Here is a 12,741-nt window from a genome sequence, read left to right as displayed (position 1 = left end):
AAACGGACATTTACTGGAGATCACACAGCTCCATACCAGGACAGGTAAACGGACATTTACTGGAGATCACACAGCTCCATACCAGGACAGGTAAACAGACATTTGCTGGAGATCCCATAGCTCCATACCAGGACAGGTAAACAGACATTTACTGGAGATCACACAGCTCCATACCAGGACAGGTAAACAGACATTTACTGGAGATCACACAGCTCCATACCAGGACAGGTAAACGGACATTTACTGGAGATCACACAGCTCCATACCAGGACAGGTAAACAGACATTTACTGGAGATCACACAGCTCCATACCAGGACAGGTAAACGGACATTTACTGGAGATCACACAGCTCCATACCAGGACAGGTAAACAGACATTTACTGGAGATCACACAGCTCCATACCAGGACAGGTAAACAGACATTTACTGGAGATCACACAGCTCCATACCAGGACAGGTAAACAGACATTTACTGGAGATCACACAGCTCCATACCAGGACAGGTAAACTGACATTTACTGGAGATCACACAGCTCCATACCAGGACAGGTAAACAGACATTTACTGGAGATCACACAGCTCCATACCAGGACAGGTAAACAGACATTTACTGGAGATCACACAGCTCCATACCAGGACAGGTAAACAGACATTTACAAGACTCAATATACCTGGCCTCTCAACTCATTACATTACAGTCAGCAATGGAAACAAATTACACTTTTATTAGCTACATGCTCTTACGATGCCTAGTGTGAGTGACATTTATAGCATACCTTTGCAGAAAATGGAACCTACAGTATACTACACTGTTAGCCTGTTTTTGTAATTTTATCAGTAACTTACTGTATTAATCAAAAGTATGATACTGTATACTCCTGAGTAGCGCAGTGGTCTAAGGACACTGCATCTCAGTGCAAGAGGCGTCACTGCAGTACTTGGTTTACATCCGGCCGTGACTGGGAGTCCCATAGGGCGGAGCACTATTGGCCCAGCGTTGGCTGGGGTAGGCCGTCATTGTAAATAAGAATCTGTTCTTAACTGACTTGCCTAGTTAAATAAATATACACTGAATGCAGTAGATTACCATAGAATGCACAGTAAAATACCGTACATTTGTTTTACAGTGCACTGTAAGACCTTTTTGTAATTTCAACAGTAAAACACTGTAGAATGCATAATAAAGTACCATACATGCGTTTAAAAATATTATTTATTGTGCATTGTGGGAAAATGTTGTGGGTGAGGAAAGAGTGTCTGGCTCATTAACATATTTTAAGGTGTGTGTCACGTTCCTGACCTGTTTTCTCTTGTTTTGTAGTTGTTTATTGGTCAGGGCGTGAGTTTTGGGTGGGCAGTCTATGTTTTCTATTTCTATGTTGGGATTTTGTGTTCGGCCTGGTATGATTCTCAATCAGAGACAGGTGTCTATCGTTGTCCCTGATTGAGAATCATACTAAGGCAGCCTGGGTTTCACTTGTGTTTTGTGGGTGTTTGTTCCTGTGTCAGCGTTTGGGCCACACAGGACTGTTTCGGGTTTGTCACGTTTGTTGTTTTGTCATTAAATAATGAACACTTATCCCTCCGCATCTTGGTCCGATCCATGCTCCTCCTCGTCCGAGGAGGAGAACGACATTGACAGCCGATACAGAAACACCCACCAAACCAGGATCAAGCGGAGTGGAGAAGGAAGGCAGGAACAACAGCAATGGGGAAAAGAGGAATGGACTTGGGAGGAGATCCTAGACGGTAAAGGACCCTGGGCAGAGCCAGTGGAGTGTCGCCGCCCCAAAGCGGAGCTGGAGGCAGCGAAAGCGGAGAGGAGGTTGTATGAGGCTAAAGCAAGGCAGAGCGGCTGGAAGCCCGAGAGGCTCACCCAAAAATTTCTTGGGGGGGGGCTAAAGGGGAGTGTGGCGAAGCCGGGTTGGTTACCTGAGCCAACTCCCCGGGCTTACCGTGGAGTGAGAGGGCGTCGTACTGGTCAGACACCGTGTTATGCGGTAAAGTGCACGGTGTCCCCAGTACGCGTGCTTAGCCCAGTGCGGGCTATTCCACCTTGCCGCACTGGGAGGGCTAGGTTGGGCATCGAGCCGGATGTCATGAAGCCGGCCCAACGTATCTGGCCTCCAGTACGTCTCCTCGGGCCGGCGTACATGGCACCAGCCTTACAGGTGGTGTCCCCGGTTCGCCTGCATAGCCCAGTGCGGGCTATTCCACCTCGCCGCACTGGCAGGGCTACGGGGACCATTCAACCTGGTAAGGTTGGGGAGGCTCGGTGCTCAAGAACGCGTGTCCTCCTTCACGGTCCGGTAGATCCGGCGCCACCTTCCCACCCCAGCCCAGTACCATCAGTGCCGACACCACGCACCAGGCTTCCAGTGCGTTTCCAGAGCCCTGTTCCTCCTCCACGCACTCTCCCTGTGGTGCGTGTCTCCAGCCCAGTGCCTCCAGTTCCGGCACCACGCACCAGGCCTACTGTGCGCCTCAGCAGGTCAGAGTCGGCCGTCTGCCCAACGCCGCCTGCGCTGCTTGCCTGCTCAGCGCTGCCCGAACTGTCTGCCTTCCCAGCGCTGTCTGAACTGCCTGCCTGCCCAGCGTGGTCTGAACTGTCTGCCTGCCCAGCGCTGCCCGTCTGTCCCGAGCCTTCAGAGCCGTCCAGCCAGGACCAGCCAGAGCCGTCCAGCCAGGACCAGCCAGAGCCGTCCAGCCAGGACCAGCCAGAGCCGTCCAGCCAGGACCAGCCAGAGCCGTCCAGCCAGGACCAGCCAGAGCCGTCCAGCCAGGACCAGCCAGAGCCGTCCAGCCAGGAGCTGCCAGCCAGTCAGGAGCTGCCGGAGCCAGCCAGCCAGGATCCGCCAGAGCCTTCCGCCAGCCAGGATCCACCAGAGCCTTCCGCCAGCCAGGATCCACCAGAGCCTTCCGCCAGCCAGGATCCGCCAGAGCCTTCCGCCAGCCAGGATCCGCCAGATCCTTCCGCCAGCCAGGATCCGCCAGAGCCAGCCGCCAGCCAGGATCCGCCAGAGCCAGCCGCCAGCCAGGATCCGCCAGAGCCAGCCGCCAGCCAGGATCCGCCAGAGCCAGCCGCCAGCCAGGATCCGCCAGAGCCAGCCGCCAGCCAGGATCCGCCAGAGCCAGCCGCCAGCCAGGATCCGCCAGAGCCAGCCGCCAGCCAGGATCCGCCAGAGCCAGCCGCCAGCCAGGATCCGCCAGAGCCGTCCAGCCAGGACCTGCCAGAGTCCCTCAGCCAGGACCTGCCAGAGTCCCTCAGCCAGGACCTGCCAGAGTCCCTCAGCCAGGACCTGCCAGAGTCCCTCAGCCAGGACCTGCCAGAGTCCCTCAGCCAGGACCTGCCAGAGTCCCTCAGCCAGGACCTGCCAGAGTCCCTCAGCCCGGAGCTGCTGCCCCTTATCCCGGAGCTGCTGCCCCTTATCCCGGTGCTGCCCCTTCATTTAGGTGGGTTTAGTTGGAGGGTGGTCATTGGGAGGGGGATACGGAAGCGGGGAGTGACTATGGTGGGGTGGGGACCTCGCCCAGAGCCTGAGCCACCACCGTGGTCAGATGCCCACCCAGACCCTCCCCTAGACTTTGTGCTGGTGCGCCCGGAGTTCGCACCTTAAGGGGGGGGTTATGTCACGTTCCTGACCTGTTTTCTCTTGTTTTGTAGTTGTTTATTGGTCAGGGCGTGAGTTTTGGGTGGGCAGTCTATGTTTTCTATTTCTATGTTGGGATTTTGTGTTCGGCCTGGTATGATTCTCAATCAGAGACAGGTGTCTATCGTTGTCCCTGATTGAGAATCATACTAAGGCAGCCTGGGTTTCACTTGTGTTTTGTGGGTGTTTGTTCCTGTGTCAGCGTTTGGGCCACACAGGACTGTTTCGGGTTTGTCACGTTTGTTGTTTTGTATGTTGAAGTGTTTTGTTGTTTTGTCATTAAATAATGAACACTTATCCCTCCGCATCTTGGTCCGATCCATGCTCCTCCTCGTCCGAGGAGGAGAACGACATTGACAGCCGTTACAGTGTGTCTTGTCAGAGGCTATATTTGTTGCTCCCATGAGTAAGAACGCTGTACCCCGCACAGAATACGGTAATATACTGTATTTAAAGAATGTGATAAACCTTGTAAAATTCAACAGTAACTTACTGACTGATTTTTGACAGTAAGTTACTGTAATTAAGAATATAGTACCGTACTGCAGTTTTGGAGGGCCAGAAACCTATTGACCACTAGTGGGTGCATGGTATTGTTGTTTCTTACTCATTAACATATATTGAGGTGTGACTTGTAAGAGGCTATATTTGTTGCACTTGTTAGTGCTGTACCAATTTAAGTGATATGTGGTAGTGTTTCCCCAAATATCAGTTTGTATGCTGTAATATATAATTATATAGTCACTATTAGCAATTGCTGATTTTATTTTCAATTCAACAATAAAGTACTGTATTGCTGTTTCGCTATATGTTTACTGCAGCGTACTGTAAATTATGCTGCACTGGGAGGAAAAATAATTGCTGGCGCATGTATATAGGGAACAGATCAGAGTGCTAGTGGGTCTTAAATGGTTTAATGGCTGAATATTTACCCAGGCCTCTAGAAGTGCAAGTGATATAAAACACCTAGTATTTATTAATATGCAAATGCCTACAGCCAACCTGCTTGTTATAATCCTTTGTAATTACAGTAAAATAATGTACAAATAATTTTCTTACAGTTTAGTAGTCAATTTCACTGTATTGAACTGTGTTTCATTCCTCTGGCGTCAAATGACCATGAATATCTCAGTATTGTATTGGCACTATCCAGTGATAGTCAGAGATAAGAAATCTTGTTGTAATTACAATCATTTTTTAACACCAATGTATCCTTAACTACAACAACATTTTCAGTAACGGTTACAGAAAGTTTTTCCCTGCTATGACTGTGATGTTTTTTTTTATCAGCCTTGGTTGAATGCACTGACTGTAAGTTGATAAGGACAAGAGCTCCCACTAAATGACCAAAATCTAAATATGAATGTGTTAATGAATATGGTACAGATTGGTTTCCCACACCCTAAGGTGTAAAACAAGGAGACACCTTATCACCGACTCTGTTATGTTTATTCATGATTTGGCAAAAGACATCAAATCAAATCATCAAATCAAATTGTATTGGTCACATGCGCCAGATACAACAGGTTTAGACGTAACAGTAAAATGCTTCCTTATGAGCACATTGCAGAGTTCAAAAGTAAGACAAAACACAGTACAAACAATAATGAGGCTATATACAAGGAGTACCAGTAGCGAGTCAATGTGCAGGGGTACGAGGTAGTTGAGGGAATGGAGGTAATATCATATGTACAGTGAATTCAAACCCCTTGAATTTTTCCACATTTTGTTACGTTATAGCCTTATTCTAAAATAAATTAAATAAAACATTTTCCCCATCAATCTACACACAACACCCCATAATAATAAAGCGAACAGGTTTTTAGAAATGTTTGCAAATGTGTAAATAATAAAAAACAGAAATACCTTTACATAAGTATTCAGACCCTTTGCTATGAGACTCGAAATTCCAGTGCATGTCAGAGCAAAATTCAAACCATGAAGTCGAAGGAATTGTCCGTAGCACTCCGAGGTAAGATTGTGTCTAGGCACAGATCTGGGGAATGGTACCAAAAAATGTCTGTAGCATTGAAGGTCCTCAATAACACAGTGGCCTCCATCATTCTTAAATGTAAGAAGTTTGGAACCACCAAGAATCTTCCTAGAGCTGGCCGCCCGGCCAAACTGAGCAATTAGGGGAGAAGGGCCTTGGTCAGTGAGGTGCCCAAGAACCCGATGGTCACGCTGACAGAGCTCCAGAGTTCCTCTGTGGAGATGGGAGAATCTTCCAGAAGTACAACCATCTCTGCAGCACTCTACCAATCAGGCCTTTATGGTAGAGTGGCCAGACGGAAGCCACTCCTCGGTAAAAGGCACATGACAGCCCGCTTGCAGTTTGCCAAAAGGTACCTAAAGGACTCTCAGACCATGAGAAACAAGATTATCTGGGATGGGATGTTTTTCAGTGGCAGGTACTGGGAGACTAGTCAGGATCAAGGGAAAGATGAACGGAGCAAAGTACAGAGAGATCCTTGATGAAAAACTGCTCCAGAGAGCTCAGGACCTCAGATTGAGGTGAAGGTTCACCTTCCAACAGGACAATGACCCTAAGCACACAGCCAAGATAACACAGGAGTGGCTTTGGGGCAAGTCTCTGATTGTCCTTGAGTGGCCCAGCCAGAGCTCAGACTTGAAAATCTCTGGAGAGACCTGAAAATAGCTGTGCAGCGATGCTCCCCATCCAACCTGACAGAGCTTGAGAGGATCTGCTAAGAAGAATGGGAGAAACTCCCCAAATACAGGTGTGCCAAGCTTGTAGCATCATACCCAAGAAGAATCGAGGCTGTAATGACTGCCAAGGGTGCTTCTACAAATTACTGAGTAAAGGGTCTGAATACTTATGTAAAAATATATATTTTTAATACATTTGCAGAAAATTCTAAAAACCTGTTTTTGCTTTGTCATTATGCGGTATTGTGTGTAGATATATGAGGGGGGGGGGATCAATTTTATCAATTTTAGAATAAGGCTGTAACGTAACAAAATGTGGAAAAAGTCAAGGGGTCTGAATACTTTCCGAATGCACTGTACATGTGGGTAGAGGTAAAAGTGACTAGGCAATCAGGATATATAATAAACAGAGTACGGGCAGCGTATAGCAGCAGCGTATGTAAAGTGTGTGTGTGTAGTATGTGTGTATAGAGCCAGTGCAAGAGAGTCAGTGCAAAACAATGAAGATATAGATATAGAAATTGACTGTAAATAATACAGTCAATTGGTGCAAAAGATCAAGATAAAAAAAAAACATAATGGATTTTAGAAAACCAGCTACTAAGATAATTGTTTTTCATTTTTGTTTTGGTGAATAAATTCACACCTGCTCATTCCAAAATCATGGGCATTTATATGTAGTTGGTCCCCCCTTTGCTGCTATAACAGGCTCCACTCTTCTGGGAAGGATTTCAACTAGATGTTGGAGCATTTCTGTGGGGACTTGCTTCCATTCAGCCACAAGAACATTAGTGAGGTCGGGCACTGATGTTGGGCTATTAGGTCTGGCTCGCAGTCGGCGTTCCAATTCATCCCAAAGGTGTTTGATGGGATTGAGGTCAGGACTCTGTGCAGGCCAGTCAAGATCTTCCACACCGATCTCGACAAACCATTTCTACTTTGTGCACAGGGGCATTGTCATGCTGAAACAGGAAAGGGCCTTCCCCAAACTGTTGCCACAAAGTTGGAAGCACAGAATCATCTAGAATGTCACTGTATGCTGTAGTGTTAAGATTTCCCTTCACTGGAAATAATGGGCCTAGCCCAAACCATGAAAAACCGACCACAGACCATTATTCCTCCTCCACCAAACTTTACAGTTCGCACTATGCATTGGGGCAGGTAGCGTGCTCCTGGCATCCGCCAAACCCAGATTCGTCCGCCTGCCGAATGGTAAGTGTGATTCATCACTCCAGAGAACACGTTTCCACTGCTCCAGAGTCCAATGGCGGCGAGCTTTACATAACTCCAACCGACACTTGGCATTGCACATTAGGCTTGTTTGTGGCTGCTCGGCCATGGAAACCCTGGCATTATGTGGCTGAGCCATGAGGAGAAAGCCCACTGGATATACCCTGGCATTATGTGGCTGAGCCATGAGGAGAAAGCCCACCGGATATACCCTGGCATTATGTGGCTGAGCCATGAGGAGAAAGTCCACCAGATATACCCTGGCATTATGTGGCTGAGCCATGAGGAGAAAGTCCACCATATATACCCTGGCATTATGTGGCTGAGCCATGATGAGAAAGTCCACCATATATACCCTGGCGTTATGTGGCTGAGCCTTGAGGAGAAAGTCCACCAGATATACCCTGGCGTTATGTGGCTGAGCCTTGAGGAGAAAGTCCACCAGATATACCCTGGCATTATGTGGCTGAGCCATGAGGAGAAAGTCCACCAGATATACCCTGACGTTATGTGGCTGAGCCATGAGGAGAAAGTCCACCAGATATACCCTGGCATTATGTGGCTGAGCCATGAGGAGAAACTGAACATGTTTTCTTTGTTCATTGTGTATTTCTGTTAGCAAAAAGTTTAGATATAGCCTGGAATAAAAGAAAAAGCGCCAAATGCTAAAAATATTTAGCTCCAGATATGGGGCACTTATGTATGCAGAGTGTGTGTAGGTCAGTCTCACAATTTAATCTTCTCTTTGTGCCAGATAGTATGGTAGGGTTATGAGGTATAGTATGGTAGTGTTATGAGATATAGTATGGTAGGGTTATGAGGTATAGTATGGTAGTGTTATGAGATATAGTATGGTAGGGTTATGAGGTATAGTATGGTAGTGTTATGAGGTATAGTATGGTAGTGTTATGAGATATAGTATGGTAGGGTTATGAGGTATAGTATGGTAGTGTTATGAGATATAGTATGGTAGGGTTATGAGGTATAGTATGGTAGTGTTATGAGATATAGTATGGTAGGGTTTTGAGGTATAGTATGGTAGGGTTATGATGTATAGTATGGTAGGGTTATGAGGTATAGTATGGTAGGGTTTTGAGGTATAGTATGGTAGGGTTTTGAGGTATAGTATGGTAGGGTTTTGAGGTATAGTATGGTAGGGTTATGATGTATAGTATGGTAGGGTTATGAGGTATAGTATGGTAGGGTTATGAGGTATAGTATGGTAGGGTTTTGAGGTATAGTATGGTAGGGTTATGATGTATAGTATGGTAGGGTTATGAGGTATAGTATGGTAGGGTTTTGAGGTATAGTATGGTAGGGTTTTGAGGTATAGTATGGTAGGGTTTTGATGTATAGTATGGTAGGGTTATGAGGTATAGTATGGTAGGGTTTTGAGGTATAGTATGGTAGGGTTATGAGGTATAGTATGGTAGGGTTTTGAGGTATAGTATGGTAGGGTTGTGAGGTATAGTATGGTGCTGGTACATTTGTGTAATGTGTATTCTATGTGAGCCGGAGTGTGATTCTGTCCCTTGATGTCCCCCTACCAGGCGTCTTCTGGACACTGAGGATGAGCTCAGTGACATCCAGGCGGACTCTGTGCCCATGGAGGTGCGTGATTGGCTGGCCTCGACCTTCACCAGGAAGATGGGCGTGGTCAGGAGACGACCCGAGGAGAAACCACGGTTCAGGAGCATCGTCCATGCCGTGCAGGCTGGCATCTTTGTCGAGAGGTACACACACACGCACACACACGTATGTTTGTATTACTATCCTTGTGGGGACCAAATAATTGATTCCCATTTAAAATCCTATTTTCCTTGAACCACATAAACCTAACTCCTAACCCTAATTGTAACTCTAACCCCTAAGCCTAAAATAGCCTTTTCCCTTGTTTTACTGTCCTTGTGAGTTCTTCTGGCACCCACATGGATAGTAAAACCAAACACACACACACACACACACACACACACACACACACACACACACACACACACACACACACACACACACACACACACACACACACACACACACACACACGCACACACACTCTTTTTCGTTGAGAGATTGTACTTTCATGAGGCATGGGGAAATAACCCTATAAGATAATTATAGTAGGCTATTGATATTGATAAGTATGCAGAGACATGTACAGATAAGTACAAAAACAACATACCATCAGACCATCAACACTTATTACAAGCTCAAATGAATTACTTCAGAGGTAGTGTTGTTTCTTAAAAGGAAAACACAACTGTCATTCTGCCTTTCAATAGAAAATGGTTATTATTCAAAACCTGGGCACAAACAGACATGGTGGCTTGCAGTTGTGGTGTTGCTCTTAGAAGTAAAGAATAACAGACATTCTGCCAGTAATAGAAATGGACATTAGTGAAATGTGCGTACAATTTCTTGAGCATAATTGCCTACTTACAGTGGGCACCAACATGAATATGTAAACATAATATTCAGCAATGCATCTCAATCTCCTCGAGCTGCTGGTAGGGCCTGTGTCTCACTCTTATTCCCATGGCAACTACTAGGCTATTTCAGTGTGCCATAGACACCTGTTGGAAACAATCCTCTACATCGTTATCTCCTGAAGCTGAATATTACAAAATGAAAGGCACAATGCAGGTATTTGAGATTTGATGCTCGGTTCGACAGTTGGAATTTTTATTTCTTAGTTTATTTCTCAAATTAGTCAAACTAAATAGGTTAATGCTTAATGCGTTTTGATGGTTCCTCTTTAGTGGCCAACAGTATCATTTGAGTTATAAAATGTGTGCTGTAATTCCACATATTAAGAATGTTGTAAGATCTGTCGTTACAGTTATAAAGTATGTCTGTCAGACACAGTGTGGTCTCTTCAGCCCAGATTATCCTGTGAAAAACTAACAGGTCTGTGATTACAAACATTCTCAGAGAAGAGGAGAGAGGAGAATACAGTCAAAGCCCAGCCTGCCAGATTCTTCTTCTCTTTTATTAACTACATGTAGTATGAGTTCCAAATTGTACCCTATTCCCTATATAGTGCACAACTTTTGACCATTGCCCGTAGAGAATAGGGTGCCATTTGGGACACATCCCTCTTCTCTTAAATTAGCTAGACACTTGAAGAACAGAGTGAACATGGCTGGGTTCTGACATGTCACACCTTTCTTTGTTGCTGTTTCCAAAGGCCAGTCTTTCTTTGTTGCTGTTTCCAAATCCCAGTCTTTCTTTGTTGCTGTTTCCAAAGGCCAGTCTTTCTTTGTTGCTGTTTCCGAATCCCAGTCTTTCTTTGTTGCTGTTTCCAAATCCCAGTCTTTCTTTGTTGCTGTTTCCAAAGCCCAGTCTTTCTTTGTTGCTGTTTCCAAATCCCAGTCTTTCTTTGTTGCTGTTTCCAAAGGCCAGTCTTTCTTTGTTGCTGTTTCCAAATCCCAGTCTTTCTTTGTTGCTGTTTCCAAAGGCCAGTCTTTCTTTGTTGCTGTTTCCAAATCCCAGTCTTTCTTTGTTGCTGTTTCCAAAGCCCAGTCTTTCTTTGTTGCTGTTTCCAAAGCCCAGTCTTTCTTTGTTGCTGTTTCCAAATCCCAGTCTTTCTTTGTTGCTGTTTCCAAAGCCCAGTCTTTCTTTGTTGCTGTTTCCAAAGCCCAGTCTTTCTTTGTTGCCGTTTCCAAAGCCCAGTCTTTCTTTGTTGCCGTTTCCAAAGCCCAGTCTCTCTTTGTTGTCGTTTCCAAAGCCCAGTCTCTCTTTGTTGCTGTTTCCAAATCCCAGTCTTTCTTTGTTGCCGTTTCCAAAGCCCAGTCTTTCTTTGTTGCCGTTTCCAAAGCCCAGTCTCTCTTTGTTGCCGTTTCCAAGGCCCAGTCTTTCTTTGTTGCCGTTTCCAAATCCCAGTCTTTCTTTGTTGCCGTTTCCAAGGCCCAGTCTTTCTTTGTTGCCGTTTCCAAGGCCCAGTCTTTCTTTGTTGCTGGTTCCAAAGCCCAGTCTTTCTTTGGCCTTATTTAACAGTCCTGTCTCATCCCTCCCCCTCACCCCTTTCAACACCCAGCCTTTTGTTCAGTTCTGGCTGGCCCAAAACTATTTTATCTAGAAAGAATGCCTTCTCAAAAGCCTTGCTGCCTTTTAGTTTTTTTAAATGTAATTACTGTTGATCCCACCATTACTGGTTATTGTTGAAAACGGAGGTATTGTGTCTTTATGTGACTGTAGCATTTTGATACCATAAAGGGATGTATACAATTGAAATCATCAGCCGTTGTTTGTTGTCCCTGTGTGTTCTATGTATACAAAGTACATGAACACGAGCTGCCACAGCAGGCAAAACTGATTTTAAATGAAATCATTACAACCACTAATTATTCTAACATTATTTCAACCCGTTTTGCCCGCTGGGCATATTGCAATTATTTTGTCTAACTACCTAATGATTGTGTATCTGTCTTCAGGATGTACAGACGGACGTCTAACATGGCTGGGCTGACGTACCCTCCAGCTGCCATTGCTGCTTTGAAGGTGCTTGATACTGTACATCATATTACCATTACTATGCCTACTATACAGTAAGGTAGGCAGCTAGATTCAGCCTGATTTTTGTCAGAGCACATTATCGTGGGCTGAAGTATAATTCTAAGAAAATGTTGAACACTACAAATTTAGCACGAGTATGCTCAAAAAGAGATTGAATTTTAAAATATTAAAATAACAATCACTTCATACCTTGATTACGTTGAGACATGATCACGTCTTCCTTTTTACATGTGGGTATATTTGGGAACAGATTTCCTCAATTACAATGATTTTAGCTGAATTCCTCGTGATTTTATATAATCTTTCGAGATGGGAATGATGCCATTTTAAAACATTACAGGGATAATAAACTGTGTCATATCATTCATAATGATACAGAATACAGGCTTTATTACAGTTGTACAAGATGTACCTGACTTTATCATAACATCATCCTATTCTGAAATCCATAGAGATGATAAAATGTGTTATTGTGTGTAATATGTTTTATTTTATAGAACCCAATGTGTGTTCTATTTAATTCTGTGCTGTCACCATCCCTGACATCATCTGATTGTTTACAGGATGTAGATAAATGGTCCTTTGATGTGTTTGCCCTCCACGAGGCCAGCAGTGAACACGCATTAAAGTTCCTGGTGTACGAACTGCTCACCCGCTATGATCTGATCAACCGCTTCA

The 12,741-nt window shown here is 45.2% G+C and overlaps 1 protein-coding gene across 1 annotated transcript in view; it reads left to right on the top strand.

Moving 5' to 3' along the window:
* Positions 1 to 12,741, top strand: part of LOC120063783 (calcium/calmodulin-dependent 3',5'-cyclic nucleotide phosphodiesterase 1A-like) — a 52,594-nt gene that overhangs the window by 25,430 nt on the left and 14,423 nt on the right. Inside the window, exons 3-5 of the mRNA XM_039014081.1 lie at positions 9,102 to 9,284; positions 11,982 to 12,048; positions 12,627 to 12,741. The exon at positions 12,627 to 12,741 is cut by the window's right edge and continues 2 nt beyond it. Of these exons, the coding sequence (XP_038870009.1) occupies positions 9,102 to 9,284; positions 11,982 to 12,048; positions 12,627 to 12,741 (365 nt within the window). The remainder of the gene's footprint in view (positions 1 to 9,101; positions 9,285 to 11,981; positions 12,049 to 12,626) is intronic.

Source organism: Salvelinus namaycush, chromosome 19 (assembly GCF_016432855.1).
Source record: "Salvelinus namaycush isolate Seneca chromosome 19, SaNama_1.0, whole genome shotgun sequence".
In the NCBI taxonomy this organism is placed as follows: Eukaryota; Metazoa; Chordata; class Actinopteri; order Salmoniformes; family Salmonidae; genus Salvelinus; species Salvelinus namaycush.
The sequence above is the reverse complement of the archived record's forward strand: the minus strand, read 5'-3'. Positions and strand labels throughout refer to the sequence as shown.